The 18,324-nt window shown below is 35.9% G+C and overlaps 1 protein-coding gene across 2 annotated transcripts in view; it reads left to right on the forward strand.

The window, feature by feature from the left end:
* The window catches only part of LOC111141912 (ubiquitin conjugating enzyme E2 E3), an 88,763-nt gene that overhangs the window by 68,708 nt on the left and 1,731 nt on the right, over nucleotides 1-18,324 (forward strand). For both annotated transcript variants that reach the window (XM_022494756.1, XM_022494766.1), the window contains exons 4-5: nucleotides 13,758-13,890; nucleotides 18,073-18,220. In XM_022494756.1, coding sequence (XP_022350464.1) covers nucleotides 13,758-13,890; nucleotides 18,073-18,220 — 281 coding nt within the window. The remainder of the gene's footprint in view (nucleotides 1-13,757; nucleotides 13,891-18,072; nucleotides 18,221-18,324) is intronic.

Here is an 18,324-nt window from a genome sequence, read left to right on the forward strand (position 1 = left end):
TAACAGGAAATAGTAGCTTAGTATGAAGTATTTTTTATATAAATGATCATTATAGCTCCTAACTAATTGTTAAAATGGATGTCAGAGTTTTCTGTGAATGTTGTGAAACAGAAGGATTCTTAATACTGCAAATTGTAATAAGCTGTTGTCAAATAGAATTATTCATGGCTGATGCGTTCACTCAGAGGATTAAATGAAAACCAAGCCTTGGACATGAAGGGTGTGGTCCAGAAGAGCGCTGGAGTGACCAAGTGGAAGACCTCCTCTCTACCATCATAAAGTGGAGGGTCATCTCAGTATTTCTTAATACTGTTGACTTAGTACTGTACTGATGCCTGTCCCTTAGGCAATAGAAAGCAATTGTAAATGAGTACTCCTTTTTGAAGGCTTCTGCTATATTTGTTAAAACTAATTAATACTAGATGATTAAAAATTAATATTGTTAAGTTACTATTAGTTTAACTCTAAGCTTTATTCATATATTACCAGTTTTCACTAATATCCTTTTTTGATTCCAGGATCTATTCAAGGATACCACATTGAATTTGGTTGTTACGTCTCCTTGGTCTAACATAGTAATTTTCAAGTGCTTTTTAAGTTTTGCAGATGTCTGAAAATTAATGTTTGCCTGTATTAGGAAACAGAGTATGTGCTGAACATCACTCAGTCTTTTCTTGTTAACTCAAGGCTGTATTTCGAAACAGGTTACTATTCTGTGCCTTCAGAGGTCGTTTATATGTTTCATGTTTTTTGCCTTGACCTCAAGCCACCTTGCTCTTCTTCTAGTTGGCCTTTCGTCATTGTGTCCTAACCAAAAAGCCAAACAGCAGTATGTACCAAAGAAGTTGAAAAAGAGGGAAGAATATTGTGGCATTATGGAAGGTCTTCTATTTATTAATGAATTCAGATAGAGTATTGAGAGAAGCAGGGTAATTACGGAGGTAGAAGAAATGACATGAACAGATGCTTGAGAATATTTGCAAGGATTCTGAAGGATTTCCGTGCCTTTTCAGTACAGTTGGTTTGCTACTACCGTTCTTGGGATATAAGAAGGATGGCACAAAAGCACTTCCTGAATGATTGGATGTGGGCCCTAGTGAGGAAGGAGGCTTAAAACTTAAGTTTTGTGTCTGCACTGAAATCATAAATGAAAGTGCCATTAAAAAGAAGAAACAACTTTTTTTTATTATAAAAGTATAATTATCATAAATGTTTGGTAAGACACACAGGCAAAAAAATACATAATAAAAGCAACTGAGTTTACTGTAGTTAAAACCACTGTTGATGTTTTTATACATATACATATTTTACAAATTTAGATTACTACTGATATACAGTTCTTTTTTTTTTTTTATAAAGATTACATTTATTTATTTGACAGAGATCACAAGTAGGCAGAGAGACAGGGAGAGAGAGAGAGAGAGAGAAGAAGAAGTAGGCTCTCTGCTCAGCTGGGCTTGATCCCAGGACCCTGAGATAATGACCTGAGCTGAAGGCAGAGGCTTTAACCCACTGAACCACCTAGGCGCCCCGGATATACAGTTCTTGTAACCTTTCTAACCTTAATCCATCATATTTTCCACACCATTAAATAGCCTTCAAAAACTTGATTTTTTGTGGCTACATCATAGTTTGTTGAAAACCAGAAGTGATTTAACTATTACCTTTTTGTTGGACATTGAAGTTATCTTGATTCTCATTGCTGATAATATTGCTTTTAGCCTCCTTATAGAAAAGTCTTTATCCACATCTGTATTTATTCTCTTAGGACAGTTTCTTAGGGGTGGGATTACTTATCAAATGGGTTTTACACACGTGGCTAAGGAACCTTTAAAATGTGCTCCTTTCTCCTTCCACTGGTAGTATATAAGCATCATTGTCCCTCTCACACTTTGGCTATCAAATACTATAATTGTTGGACTTTAGAAGGGCCAGGTTTGTTTTGAAGATTATTTTGACTTTGTGGAGTTTCAGGTGACAATTGAACAGACAAGTACAATGTTTAGTAAGTAGTACTAGAAGAAGCAAAGCGATAAATGCAAATATATAATGCTACAACTGAAGATTTAGAAACTCTACGTATAGTTTTATGAAATAGGATATTTCTAAGCAATAAAGATATATAGTATGGGTAATTGTATCTGTGGCATTACATATGGCAAAAAGGGGGAGCTAAAGACGGAAATTCAGGGAAAGCCCAGGTAATATAGGATGAAAGTGGAGAAAAGGGTCTTTCAAGGTGAAAGACAATGCAGGAGATGATACAGAATGTGGGTTTATATTAGCAGCAGGTTATATTTTCTCTAAGGCCTATCCTAAGGAGTATTTGGTGTTAGCTTACTGTATAGCGACTGCTATTGTAATTCAGATTTCCGACCCAATCTCCATATTCTACTGTTAAACCAATAAAATACTTTTATGTCACATGGATTAATATATTCTTGATCTTTCTAGTGAATCTTTGCTTCTTATATTCTTTTAGATGGTAAGGTATTACTGAAGTCCTTGAATGGCAGTTGCAAGCCTCAAACTGTTCAATTCTGTGTAAAAGTATTTTATAACACAACGGTCATACAGTAACTAGTAACATCACTAGTGCGTATTCTAGACTTAATAATTATATACTATGTATAATTAATATATTTTCCCATTATGTAACATTTTCTAAATGTCGACTATAAAGTGAGAGGATTTAATAAATGTTTAAGTAGGATTTTAAAGTAGGATTTTACCTGTTTCTGATAGCTCTACTTCGTGTTTACGCTTTTAATTCTTTCTGCTTTGTAGCAGAAAGGGAGGGAAAAGGCAAGAAAGCATAGAGCAGAAAGAGCAAGGATCTTAAACTGTGGTAACAGCATTTTACTTTGTAATGACAAATGTTATAGGCAAAACTACTTGTGCATTATGTGAGTAAGAGTATTTTTGAGACCTTTCCTCATTTGACCAATGTTTTGAAAAAAGTTGTTGTATTCTGCTGGTTTTATCATTGCAGCTTTTTGAGATGATGATAGGGAAGTTGTCCAGGAAGGCTGGCATGCACCTGGCTGAGCCCAGCAGAGCAGCAGCATTACCTTAGTAAATTCACCGTAGTCCAAAGACCATAATGAGTTTTGGCAAAAAGTTACTATAGTCTCTTAACATCTGTCTACCCAGTAGGAGTAACAGTTACAGAGCCCAGGTAGTTATGCCATATATGAGAACTGGAATATTTTCTTATATTCCATTCTGTCATTCCCCACCCTTCTTGCATGTCAGATCTCTTCTTTCCCACAGTTGTTTTGAATCTCAACTGCACCTGAGAGTTTTTAAACCTCGCTAAGCTTGGATCACACCTGTTCTGAGTAAATCAGAATCTCCTAGGTGTAGGACCTAGGAATCAGTAATTTAAAAGCTTCTTGGGCGGCCAGGGTTTTGATTTATGATTTTAGATGTAGTAATGCCATCAGTGAACTTCGTAGTTCTTAAGGGGGCTGTTTATTCAAATCACCTGGAAGATTTCTCCACAGTGTTCCTTCCCTCCCCTTTCCCCTTACTACTTAAGTGAACAGTGTTAACTGATGAGTATAGCCCCTGTGCCTTTGACGAGTTAGGACCAAAAAACCAAAGAATCAATACATTTAAGTACTGTTTTCCTGTACTCTTTTTGGTAGATATTCTGCTTATGTAAGTGACTTTGCATTTATCCACATATTAATGATTTTGTGTTGTTTGTTCGCTATTTGCATATTCTCATATCTGTTCTGTTCATCACTCTATTTTCAGTACCTAACAGTGCCCAACACATAGTGGGTACTCAGTAAATGTTACAAGAAGGAATCATTAACACTGAGTTTTGGGAATACCTCACTATTTTATGTCTGTATGCACTACCTACCTATATTATTAAGCTTTATAATTATATTTCCACTGAGGAAAAAGATCTGTAAAGCAGAACATAAACAGGAAATAGAGTTATTAAATTTTGAAAGTCCTTTTCAGGTCAGGGATTCTGTGTGGACATTATTAAGGTTTGAACAGAATTGAGCTTACAATACAAACATTTACTGGTAGAAGTATGCATTTGCATATTTGACCCTCATATCAACTGTCAAACCAGAATGTATAGAAAAGCTAGTGAACAAACAGGTACTCTTAGAGTCTGTGCTTAGTTTAAACTGCATGATAAACTAGACTAGAGTCTAGGCACATATATCAGCCTGTTAGTTGTATTTTACCCCGTCATAGTCTGTCTTGTATAAGGTGGAAATTAAAAATGAGGTGACCCTGTCAAATGTACTTGATTTGTGATACAGATTTACAGCATATTGGCAAAATGGCTTAAATTTTGGATGAGCCCTTAATTTTACAGTATAAAGAATGGGGTGAAGGTACCAAAGAAAGTGTAAGTAGCTCTAGCCAGCATATCTAAAAGCTCTTCTTAAATCTGCGTTATTTCAGAATTAAGGAGTCTCTGGTGCCAGAATTCTCCAGTTCTAGAATTGAAGATAACAAAATATGTCATATAAATTTGCCCTGCATATTTAAAATCCTTTATGGTTTAGATTTTCTTCTGTAATCTTATTAGTGCTTCAGTGATATAAAACTCACTGGGAATTTTTTCCCCTTATTTTTTTTAAAAAAAGAAGCTAAAACAACAAAAAAAACTTTTTTGGACAAGTAAATAATTCAGAAAAGTGGGTTGAAATAATTCAGTGAAAAGTGGGTTCCTTTCTATCCCAGAGTATCAGATCCTTCTTAGAGGAAACCACTGTTAGGATTTTCTTGTTTATCTTTCCAGAGAGAGTCCGTTCTTATGGCCAGAATACACATGCAGATAGCTTTTGTAGTTTATACTGTAATAGAAGCATTGATATCCACTGCTTTACACTTCCTTTTTTTAAAATTTAATAATATGTCTTAAATATCTTTCTAGATTACTTTTTAATTTTCCTCATTGCGAGTTGGTACGATCTCTGTATCTTTACCAGGTGAAGTCTTCCCTACTTTTTCTAACATCCCTTTCAAACCCAGCTTCTTCTTATATCTCTTCATGTAGTTAATCTCTCCTTTGCTTTGCTTCCATTTACTTTCTTCATCTTTCTCTTAAACACTTTTCACAGGTCTGCCCTTTCATGACTTCTATATGATTCTCTCATCCCAGGTGTCCCTTATCTCAGTCTGGTTCATCCCACCTCCAGTACTTCATCCGCAACTAAGTAGCGAGGTTTCACAAATATATATGTACAGCCCAGGCCCCAATTACTGAGTTGTCAATATGCATCTCCTTGACATATCTATTTCTTGTATATCTCTGAGACCTCATAATCCCCAAATGTCCAAAATCAGCTCCTTTTTCAGTGTCACTATCTTAGTAAATGCCATCTATATCCATCTCCGTTGTATATTCCAGAAAACTATGAGCTATTCTTGATAGCCCCTTCTCATGTCCCATGGTGCAAAAACATAACTTTGGTTGATTTTTACCTCCTGTATCCCTCTCAAATCCATCCTCTTCTGTTTGCCTCTAATACTGCCTTAGTCTAGCCTACCATCTTCCCCTGGATTGCCACAGTAGTCCACCCATAGCCCCTCTGGTCCTCTTCCAGACCATTCTCCACACAGCAACCTAAGGAAGCTTTCAAAATGTAAATATTGTATGACCCACCCACCCCCCATGCTTAAATTGTTTACTGACTTTCTGTTGCTTTTAGGATGAAGCCAAATATTTTTAATATAGCCTGACAAGGTCCTGCATGGGCATCCATTACTACTTCCCTCTTTCATTATCTCCTAGTGCACTCTCCCTTTGTTCTCTTTGTTCCTGCCACATTGGCTTTATTTCTAGTCCCTGCTATACCACCTTGCTCCTTACTGCCTCAAGGCATTTGCATATGCTATTTAGTCTTCCCCAGCTCTTCCCTTTTACCTTCTCCTAGTTAACTCCATTGGGTGTTTCAAATATCATCTCAAGCATTGCTTTCTTTGTGAAACTTCCCTGATCTACCTAACTAGGTCACTTCCCCTGGCACTGAGCAAGGTATAACCCTCCTTTGTAGCAAATTTTCTGTTTTGCTTTTTTTGTGTGTACACTTATATTTGAATAATATTTATATCCCCCACTAGATCGTAATCTCCCTGAAGGCAATGGCAATGGCCATTATATCTTTAGTTTCCAGCATAGGAACCGAGCACAAAAGAGCAGAGAGTTAAATCTTTAGTGAATGAATGAATTTATTTCTATTTTTTCCATTGAATCTACTGTGGAAAGTATGCAAAGTGCTGTACTTTGCATATCGTAAAAGCTCAAATGCATTTTTCAGATTCAGAGTGAATTCATATGCTGCAGAAGGTACAGTATGGATTAATAAGCAATAAATACCATCATTTTCCATCAGACTTCACAGGTCTTATATTTACTGGAAAGAAGTCATTCTGGGGGAGGGGAATAGGAAGATAAAATAATTGTGATCTGGTAGCAGATAGCTTGGTCTCTCTTTAGTTAGTGGAATTATTTCCTTGTATTGTTTCCTAAATCATCTCCCCTCTCCCATTGTCTTGTATCTCTCCCTAATAAGTCGTGAACTTCTAACTACATTCAAACTAAAGAACTATGACTGTTTCCAAAGCACTTAGGAATAGCACTTGTTTACCTAAAACAAATTGCCTGAAGTCTGGAAGGAAATATATAGATGTGGTTAGGCTTATATTCTTTCTGGATAGAATCACTGTTGATGAGAAGTAGCTTTATTCTGTTGTTTTTTGCCCTAAAACATTCATCCCTCCATCCCTCTCTGGATAGAATCATCTGCCTTCCTCCTACTAGCCAGAAGACTTTAGGGGAAGCTGCTTAGCTGCAGTGAGCTTTGGTTTTCTTATCTGTGAGGCTGGGATAGTTACAGTGACTTCTCTTTCATTCTCTTGACATTGTCTTTTACAGAGCAGAAGATTTTAATTTTAATGTAGTCCAGCTTATCAATTTTTTTTTTAATGGACTGTGTCTTTGCTGTTTTAGCTAAAAATTTACTGCCATACCCAAACTCATATAGGTTTTTTCCTATGTTCTCTTCTAGGAGTTCTTAAAGTTTTGCATTTTATAGTAGTTCCGTGATCCATTTTGAGTTAATATTTGTGGAAGATAAAAGGTCTCTAACTTTTATTTTTTTACATGAGGATGTCCGGTTGTTTCAGCACCATTTTTTGAGACTATATTTTTGCTCCATTCTCTTTCCTTTGCTCCTTTGTCAAAGGTCACTTGACTTTATCTATGTGGGTCTATTTCTGGGCTTTCTATTCTGTTCCATTGATCTGTTTTTCTGTTCTTTTGTCAATACCACACTGACTTGATTACTGTTGCTTTTATACTAAGTCTTAGAGTTGTTGGGTAGTGTCTGGCTTGATTCTCCTTCAGTATTGTGTCAGCTATTCTTTTGCCTCTCCATATAAACTTCGTAATCAGTTTGCTGCTAGCCACAAACTAACTTGGTGGGATTTTGACTAGGTTTGTACTGAACCTATACATGAAGTTGGGAGGAACTGACATGTTGACAGTTGAGTTATCTTACCCATAAACATAGATAAAGTATCTCTGCCTGTATTTGGTTCTCTTTTTTTGTTTTATTGGTATTTTTAATAGGTTTTGTATTACTACATAGTATGTTAAAACTCAGGGAGGGGTGGATAAGTCCTATCGAAGTTAAATCAATATGGCATCTTAATTCAGGCTCTTCCATTATGTAACCCATGCTTCAATAAGAACTTTGTGTTAGTTTTTTTTTTTTAATTTAAAATGCATCCTACATTGTATATATTCACACATATGCTATATACATAGGTCACAGTTATGTCAAGTCTTGACTTAAGTTGTTGTTATGTCCTTTTCTCTTTGAACTTAGTTTAGCTAATTTTAAGATAAAAATTTTTTCCACAGGGATAAAAAAACAGAATTTTAGTATAAATCTTTGCATTTATCTTGGTGGGGGACTAAAAAGTTGTATGTGTAAAAGCATTGTTTAAACAAATGCTTATTTATAGAATGAATCAATTATTAAATTGAGCACTTGAAACCTTGTATTGAGAATCACTCTAGTGCTGGAAAAGAATAGTGTTAATGATCCTTGAAGTGATCGTAATTGTTGAATTAATATTCAAGCAATGAGAAAATGGATTTTGCTAAGATATGAGTCCACATGCTGCTAATGTTTAAAGTTATGTCACTGGTTAACAATAAGAGCAACTAGTATCAGAAAATTTTTAGGTTAAGTTTGTTGCTATCTAAGCTTTTTACCTGCTTTTTACTTTTGTTGTTTTGTATAGAACATACAATAATAGCTTATAGGAAACATGGTATTTAAAAGAAGGGATGAATGTTTGTAGGGCAAAAAACAATAGAATAAAGCTACTTGTCATTTTCTTAATAGCATTTAAACCAAAAATTGCGTCCTCAATTATGGAACTTAATAATTGATTTTTTTTTTTTGACATTTGTGCACATTGAGGTTTCAGTAAACAAAGCTCCTGTTAATTTTGTCTCTGTTTTCCCATAACTTGACTTAGAACTGGAATAAATTTTACTTTTGCTGTATTGATGAATTAAGTAAATGAACTCTTTATGAAGGTAATATAAGAAAACGTTCCCTTCCCCTTCCATCCCCCTCCCTTTCTTTCCTTTCCCCTGCTATTAAAGTGCCTCTATGGCATCTCCCTTTCTTCTCATCTTGGGCAGGTCCTGCAGCTCTTCTGTCACTTTGAGTTACTCAAATACTTTTAACTTTCAGGGCATAAAAAGCACAATCCACTATAAGTTGTAGAGCCCAGTCTGTATCTTATAACCTCTTGAAGCTTACATTCTAGTGAGACAGACAGATGATAAGTAAGATAAAGGGGTGAACTATATAATATGTTAGAGAGTGATAAGTAATATGGAGAAAAACATTGAAAGGAATACATAAAATGTGTGGAGCTCATGTGTGACATTTTTAGATAGAGTGTCCAAGAAAGGCCTCACTGAAAAGGTGACTTTTTTGTCAAGACCTGCAGGAGGTGATGAACCCAAACCATGTTGCCATCACGAAGAAAAACATTCCAGGCAGAGCTACATCCCTGCAGAAGCCCTGCAGTGGAAGTGTACGCTGTGTGTTGGAGAAACAGGTTGCTACAGCCAGTTGAACAAGGAAGAGAGGAACAGATAAGAAGGATATTGGTAGTGGTGGTGGCAACAGATTGTTGGGTCTCAACATTGCATTGTGAGTCTCATAAGACTTTGACTTGAACACAGAATAGGGTAATAAGCCTTTGGAAAGTTTTGACCAGACTTATATGATCTGATTTACTAACTATTGCTTTGCCTAATTGTCATTTACAAATAGACTACCACGGTGGAAATAGGGCCAAAAGTGGAAGCAGAGAGCTATTGTAACTAACCAGGAGAGGATTCTTGTGTTTTGAATCAAGGTCGAGATGGTAGGAGTAGGGAGAAGCAGAATTTTGAGTTTGTTTTGGAGATAAAATCAACAGAATTTGTCAAGATACTGGATGTGGGAAAGAGTGTTATCAAAGGTGAGGTCTTTGTTTTTGTTCTGAGGAACTAGAAGAATGTTGTTGGCATTAACTGAAACAGGGAAGATTGTATGAGGAGTCCAGGAACTTAGTTTGGGACATGTTAAAAATGAGGCACTTTTCAAAATAAATAGGTTTTGAAATACTAGATTTCAAAATAAAAACTGTTTAGTAGGCATTTAGATGTATAGCTCTGGAACTCAAGATAAAAAAATCTGGTCTGGAGATAGAGATTTGGGAATTGAGAGCCTACTGGTGCTGTTGGAAGCCATAAAACGGCATGAGGTCAGCAAAAAAAGGGTTGTGAGTACAATAGAGAAGAGGTCCAAGCACTGAGTTCTCGAGGACTGGCTGTATTGTTAGGTTAGGGAGTTAAGGAGCTGTACTTAGTGGTTGAGAAGGAAGGACCAGAAAAGTTAGGAGGAAAACCAGCAAGTATGTTATTCTAGGAACAAAACAGACAAGTTATATCAAGGAGGAAGAAGTGATCAACTGTGTCTAACGTTGGGCCAAAGAAGATGAAGATTGAGAAATAAGCATTGGGTCTCCTGTGAGGTCATTGGTGACCTTTGATGAATGCTGTTTCAGTGTAGTGAAGAGGAGTAAAAGCCTGCTAAGAGATCATTGAGATGGGACCTGGAAGGCATAGAATAATAGAAGTTTGTTTTTTTAAAAAAGGTTGGGAAAATAGTATTGTGATATTCTTCTGAACATGATTCACCAGAGAGGGAAAAACAAATGATCTAGGATGGCATGTGGAACTGCTTGCGTAAAAGAGAAAGAAGGTGAACTAGTGAGAAGGTATGGATAGTACCTGTCTTGAGATTGTTAGCATTTATCAGTCATTTTCTACTCAGCTGTGAAACCTCAGTGGCAGATCAGATGCTAGCCTGTAAAATCCTTTGCTTGAATTTGAATGGAGTCAACTTTTGCATCCAACATCTCACCTCCCCCCCACCCGCACCACCAAGAATGTCTTGATTTGCAGATGGCACCTTTGTGAGAAGAAAAAGGGCTCCTTATTCTAAACAAAGCTGCTAAAACAAGGGCTGGATTTTAGCCTTCACTCACCCTAGACTTAGATTCTTGGAACAGTAAAAGAATCATACTGCCACAAGCTTCTGCCTTGCTCAGTCTCCCCTAAGACAAGAAGGAAAGTCACATTTAATATTCTGCTATAATAAACATATCCTTTGTCCTATGGCAAAACAGCATTAAGTGAGAAGAAAGCAAACTTAAGAACCGGTACGAATTTGGTTTAGGAATCCCAGTTCTGCCAACTGGCAGAGGGGATTTAAGATTCATCATTTGCTTTCTCTGCCTTGGCTTTTTCAAGTATAAGGGGCAGGGGCAGGGGTGGCTTCTACCAGATTCTTTTCAGTCTGAAATTCTATGATTCATTAAAATGTAGTAATCCCCAACTTAACTTGAATGTATCCCCTGAAGCATAGCATAGTTCTACTGAGAACTAATATCACTGAGGAAGTTTGTTTTGGGGTTTTTGTTTTGTTTTGTTTGGATAACAGCGCCCCTTGGATTCTTACACAAGTAAGTATCAGCAGAATTTGGAGATTAAATTAGGTGTAGTAGTACTGAAATTAATAAGAGGAAATATAGCGAACGATTGAGGACAATGCAGACTAGTTCACAGACTTTGTCTAAGTTCTGTCTGAGTCATTTTCTGGCCATGGGACACATGGAAAATTATTTAACTCTCTGAACCTTTGTTTCCTCATCTAAAAATAGGAATGTACTAACAGTACCTACCTTCATGGATTTTTAAGGAGAATTAAATGAGTTATACACTGATGCTTTGAACAATGCCTGGCATGTAATAAGGATGGGCTAAACCTTAACTACTGTTGTTACTACTACCACCACCACTGTGTGGCACATGTAGTTTAGAATCATTTTAGTAAGACAGCCACACCATAGATGTCTTTGACACTATAATTTAATCATATAATGATTACCTTAAGTCACCAAGGGAAAAATTAACTTGGAAAGGAAAATGCTTTTGAATCAGGTTAAACCTTTTTTGTTTGTTTACAAAATTAGGACTCAGTTTGATGTTTTTAGTGACAGTAAAAGTTCACTTAGGGAATATACCTGATTCTCAAATGATGACAGAACAGTGAGCCATTATTGTAATTAGTTTGTTTCTGTGTATACTTGAAACATATAAAACAGTATTTATTTTGAAAAATGTTTTTCCCTAAATAGGCCAAAATAGTAAGGCTTTTATTTAAGTACCTTAAAGATAGGTCTTTAAAACATGCTGTAAAACATTTTGATTATACCATCAAGTTTTTTACACCCTTTCTGTATTAACTATTTTTTCAGAGCACACATTTGATTATTGATAGCATCACTTACCATCATGTTTACAATTCACAGCTTATTTTACAGAATTAATAAGATACAGTCAAATTATTGTAACTATACTTGAAAGTCCTGTTGTGATTAATGTGGGTGATTTATCAATGCTGGTTTACCCTTATTTTAAATTAAACATGCAGGTGAATTTCTAAACTGGTGGTTACTTTTAAAGAAGAAATGCTGTATATGTATTATACGTTAGTTCAGAAAGTCAAGATAATTCATGATGGCAAAGATTAGGGAAGAAAGGAAGTCTGAGGGAAAATTGGAAGAGAATTTAAGGAGTAATGGATGTGCCTTACCAGCAAATAATTGTAGGCTAGATTTTATTTGAATTATTTCTCTTGTTTCGAATTTTATAAGTGAAATGATGTATTGTTAAGCACAATGTAATGTATCTGGGACTTAATAGCATCTAGCATTCAGACTTTGGTTTCTAACATTCCCTAAATGTGAGACTAAAAGGAACCAGGGCTCCCTGAGGAAATGGCTGATTCCAAGGCTGGAATCCTGGGACATCTAGTTATGGCAGAAAGTAAGGAAGTACTCCTCTAACATCACAGCAGCCTGTCCCAGGAATAGAGGGGCGATTGGGAAGGGGCTCTCACTGGCCAAATTTGTCATCAAAAACAGTTAAAGGTAGTAATGAATTATATAAATCATCAGGGAAAAAAATCCATGAAAACCACACCAGTAATATATAGATTCATACAAATGGGAAATGAGAGGGATCAAGGGCTAGCTGGTAAATGTAGAAGAAATACTGAAATTGGAAAAACCATGATTTTATCACCATCACAGTATAGTTTATATACTGTGACTATATATAGTTTATATTTTATAGCTTGGATGTTAAATCTAGGGGAGAAATTTTGATGAAGAGCAGAGTGTTTGCATGGTCTTAAAGTGTCTATCCAAATGTTATTTATTGGTTGCGGGGAAAAAATAGTAAGCAGTAGGAAAACCAGACAGCACTTGATCTAGGTGATAAAAATTAACATCACCAATTAGGGATAGGTAAATGAATACCATGGTAGCTTGAGAACACATCACTTATGTACTATTTGGCCGGGAATGCACTGTCTGCATCTAATTATGAGGAAACCAGATAATTCCAAAAAGATGAGCATTCTATTAAAAGAAGAAGGAGGAGATAGGGAGGAAGATGACTGTATTCTTCCAAAATGTTAATGTTTGTTATAAAAGTCAAAGGTGGAAAAGTGCCATATTAAAGGAAACAAAAGTCATAGAACATAGGTGATCACAAGATGATCACAAGAGTAGATTCTGTATCTGGAGGAAAATTAAATTTTTTAAAAGACATTATTTTGCAGATTATAGGTTAAAGTGTTTTATTGATACATTTACTGAAGTTGTAGCTGTATTGTGATTATATTGGAGGTTAATTTAGGAAATGTGCACACTTAAGTATTTATGGGGAGGGGGCCAGATGTATTCATTCAGCTTATTATCACATGGCTCAAAAAAAGCACTGTGGGTGTCCGTGTGTGTGCGTGTGTGTGTGTGTGCGTGTGTGTGTGTGTGTGTACATATACACGTACATAGAAAGCGGGGGAGGGAAGGAGAAGATGAAAGAGTTGATGGGTCCAAATGCTAACAGAACAGTCTGGGTAAGATTATACTTGTGTTCTTTGTTCTTGCAGTTTTTCTGTAAATTTGAAATATTTGCAAATAATTTTATACATATATGTATGCACACACTCGGAATTATATTTATCTCATTGTTCTAGATTGCTAATTTACTTCTAATACTTAATTGGTTTTAGATGTTAACATTCATTACTTACAGATATACACATTGATTTTTAATTTCTTTTAAATAGTGCTGGGCCTAAAGGAGATAACATTTATGAATGGAGATCAACTATACTTGGTCCACCAGGTTCTGTATATGAAGGTGGTGTGTTTTTTCTGGATATCACTTTTTCATCTGATTATCCATTTAAGCCACCAAAGGTAAGAACCTTAGAAGTCCATTCTTTAATATTTATCCTTTTCCAAAATTCTAGAGGTTAAATGTGTATTGATGTAATCATTTTTATTTCATTATTTTTCATGAATTGATACAGAAGCTCTCATGTAACCAAGAATTTTAAAACTGAAAGAAATTGATTACTGCCTTATACAAATAACTTTATAATCAGCAGGAAGAGGGTTTGTTAATTGTAAATAAAAGTATGCCACTTTGCATACCAGCATACATTTTAGATTTATGTTATAAGGGAAAATATCCTATGGACTTTCCTTGAGAAACATATAGGGGTTAAAAAAAAAAAAAAGTAAACCTGTTGGACAACTTGCAGAAATAAGAATTAAATAACTTGAATTTTATGCTCAATACCTTATCTTTACAGATAAGCAAAAACTAGAAAAACAGCAAAGAAGAGGGAAACTACTATTATTTAATCAGCTTACTCTGTGACCTCTGTAGATAAGATGTAGTAATGGGAGTAAGGGTAGCTGGGTGGCTTATGTCTCAGCTGGCTCGCAATATGAACTAGATGGATAACAGAAGGGTTGAGTTGTACCTTGTAATGACTGGCAATTATTTTTCAAGTCTTAAACATAACAATTACCTGGATGGTTTCCTCCTCTCACTTCTCATTATAAAGTGGTCAAGCCAACAGGTAAAAACTGCCAGTGTTAAGCCTGAACATAATTATGGTCTAGTTACAGAGACTTCTGATGTGTCAGGGGAAAAGTATGTTGTTATCAAGCCTTGAACTATGATGAAATGTTTTTCTTTTCAACATAGTTCCTTATGTTCCCTACACTATTTAAAATACATGTAGCAATTTAATGCCTGCGTGGCAATTTAATGCCTGTGCTCACTTGCATGCTTGGGTTGGGGTGCCTGGAGAGTAAAAATTAAGGTTTTTTGTTTGTTTTTAGACCTGGGATTATTTCTCCCATTATCTAATAAGATAACAGTTCCACCTAGTGGTATTTACCTCAAAGTACAGACACCAAGGTTCCCTATCACCTAGAGGTATTTTGCTGTGAACTAGTTATCAGTATTTTTTGAGTATTATACTATGTGATCCCATTAGAATTTAAGATTTTTAAATGATTGTCTTATTGAATGCGCTCACGTATGTAGAGTATATCTTGCTAGTTCAAATAAAGGAACAAAGCCTTCATGTGAATAATACTACAAATTGTATTAACATTCAGAATGACACGTGTTAAGTGCTGGTGTATCACTAACTGCTCAATTTGTATTCATTGGTTAAGTTTCTGGTATTACAGAAAACAAAATCATAGCTGTCTTTGATAAATAGTGATACTTATTTCTAGATGCCTCATTTTTCTTGAAATTGGTTTTAATGTGGTAGCAAAATTAGAAAGAAGTTTGCAAGATTTATTTTTTACCAAATTATTTTTATGAGGGAGTATTTGTTAAAGAAAAGGACTTTCCTATTTTTCTTGGCCTCTTTTAATGTAAAATAGAAAATGACTAACATAAACCTTTCAAACCATAATTCTATGTATGATTTATTAGTTGTTTTGGTTAATATAGTGGTTATGTTTTAATTTAGCATTTAATTTTTTTGCTGAAGTCTCAGTATTTTAATTTTCTAATCCTTCCATGGTGAATCATTCTTCTTGCCTAAGATATCTGACACAGTATTATGAAGCACTATCCAGATCTGTGGTTGAACAAGTGAGAAAGAAAGAATACTGCTATTACTTTGGTGTTAGATGCAATTATTTCTATACAATTCTGCTTATTCTTGAAGTTCAGGTAAAGTGTTGAACTTCTTGAGGAATAATAAAAATTTAATTCTCTTCTGTTCATCAACTATTAATAGTTGAATGGATTCGAAGTATTTTTTTAAGATTTTCTAAAATTTATTTATTTGAGAGAGAAAACGCGCACGCATGCATGTGCCAAGAGCGAGCAGGGGGAGAGGGAGAAGCCACTCCCTACTGAGCAGGGAGCCCAACTCAGCACTTGATCCCAGAACCCTGGGATCATGACCAGAGCCAAAGACACATGCTTAACCTGCTGAGCCACCCAGGTGCCCCAAAAGGATTCATATTATTAATTGTGTTTATAAATCACGCATGTCTGTTGAGTAGTCAGCTCTTGGTGATCTAAACATGTATTATTCCCATATTCTAGAGCAGAAGCATCTGACAGAAATCTAATGCAAGCTACATGTGTAATTTTAAATTTTCTATGAGCTACATTATAAAGTGTAGAAAAAGACAGTGAAATTAATTTTAATAACATCCAGTATATCCAAAATATTGTCTTTTGAACATAAAATCAATGAAAGAAAATTATTAATGTCAGGGTTTCATTCTCTTTTTGGTACTGTGTCTTTGAAATGTTGGTATGTATTGTATATTTTTAGCCGGTCTCACTTCAACGAGCCGTATTTTAAGAGCGATAAAGGTAACATGTCTATTCTGTTACACAGATGTTCTGGAGGTACAGATTCTTCCCTTTTCCTCCCTTGCTAGACCACTGGTTTCTTTCTTGTTTTTAATTATACATCCTTATCAGAAATATACTTTTGAGGGCTTTTATTTTTTATTTTTTTTTTAAAGATTTTATTTATTTATTTGAGAGTGAGAGAGAGCATGAGAGGGGAGACAGTCAGAGGGAGAAGCAGACTCCCCGTGGAGCTGGGAGGCTGATGCGGGACTCAGTTCAAGGACTCCGGGATCATGACCTGAGCCGAAGGCAGTTACCTCACCAACTGAGCCACCCAGACGCTCTTTAAAGGGCTTTTAATATTTTCTTTCTAGACTCTACCAGGGAGATCATATAGTACACTGGTAGTTCCAAGAGATCAGGAGCTGTTTTTTTCTTTTTTCTCAGCTACTCTAAATTAAGAATTAGCCACCCCATTAGTATTTGTGACTTTTTTTTTTTTTTTTAAAGGTTTTATATATTTACCTGACAGACAGAGATCATAGGCAGGCAGATAGAGAGGAGGAAGCAGGGTCCCCGCCGAGCAGAGAGCCTGATGTGGGGCCCAGTCCCATGACCCCGGGACCATGACCCCGGGACCATGACCTGAGCCGATGAGCCCAAGGCAGAGGCTTTAACCCACTGAACCACCCAGTGCCCCTTGTGACTGTTTTGAAACTTGCCAGTATTTGTTCCTATGATTTACCCCCCCTTTTTTCATATATCTAAGAGATAAATAGTTTCCTTTATTCATTACCTTACGACCTTGCTTTTATTTCATTTTACTGTCTTAGTCTAACAAGGCACTGAACCAGTTGCAGAAACAAAGGGCTAAAAAATAGACTGGTGATTTCATCAACCTTCCTCTAAATCCTTGTCCAGTATTTTCTGATACATGACAGGACATTAGCTGAGTTGATACTGATCTTTTTTACTAAGAAACTAATGTAACTTTTGTTTTATGGTAAAATAAATTCTTCCTAAGTTCCTTCTTACCTTTGATGCTAAAACAGAGCTGTGCGTGCACATGTGTGCATGTGTATATGGTATATATATATATATATATATATATATATATGGTCATACATACACAAAATTATTTTGTGTCATTTGTTTACAGTAAACCAACCAAATCAGCTGCTTACTTTGGTGTAAAACTGATATAGTACCTAATCTGCTGGGTAAAAAAATCTCAACTGAACTGAATAAAACCATTTCCTTTTTTATTTTTATTTTTTTTCTTTTTAAACTAGGCTCCACGCTCAGTGTGGGGCTTGAACTCACTACCCTTAGATTAAGATGTGAGCTGAGATCGAGTTGGATGCTTAACCCAGGCGTCCCAAATAAAATCATTTACTTTTTTTTTTTTTTTTAGATTTTATTTATTTCTTTGAGAGTGAGACAGAGAGAATGAGAGAGAGAGCATGAGAGGAGACAGGTCAGCGGGAGAAGCAGTCTCCCTGCCGAGCAGGGAGCCTGATGCCTGACTCCAGGATCATGACCTGAGCTAAAGGCAGTCGCTTAACCAACTGAGCCACCCAGGCGCCCCTAAAATCATTTACTTTTGATATTAGTTAAATCTGATATTTATTAGCTCTTCAGTAAATTATTTTCTATTTAGTGTCTATGATGTATTGTACTTTACTTTTGCTGATAAGAGTTTTAGTTGGTAATAAAGCATTCCTTTTCTTTGTTTTTAATGGAATTGCCCTTAGGTTACTTTCCGCACCAGAATCTATCACTGCAACATCAACAGTCAGGGAGTCATCTGTCTGGACATCCTTAAAGACAACTGGAGTCCTGCTTTGACTATTTCAAAGGTTTTGCTGTCGATTTGTTCTCTTTTGACAGATTGCAACCCTGGTAAGCAAACCTTTATTAACACACGCAGTGGGGCTACAGAAACCATTGTGTTCTTGCCTTAACTATGGATTTGAGGAAGTAAATGCTGTTGGTGGAAAGATAAG

Source organism: Enhydra lutris, unplaced genomic scaffold (genome assembly GCF_002288905.1).
Source record: "Enhydra lutris kenyoni isolate GAN:26980312 unplaced genomic scaffold, ASM228890v2 scaffoldscaffold1, whole genome shotgun sequence".
In the NCBI taxonomy this organism is placed as follows: domain Eukaryota; kingdom Metazoa; phylum Chordata; class Mammalia; order Carnivora; family Mustelidae; genus Enhydra; species Enhydra lutris.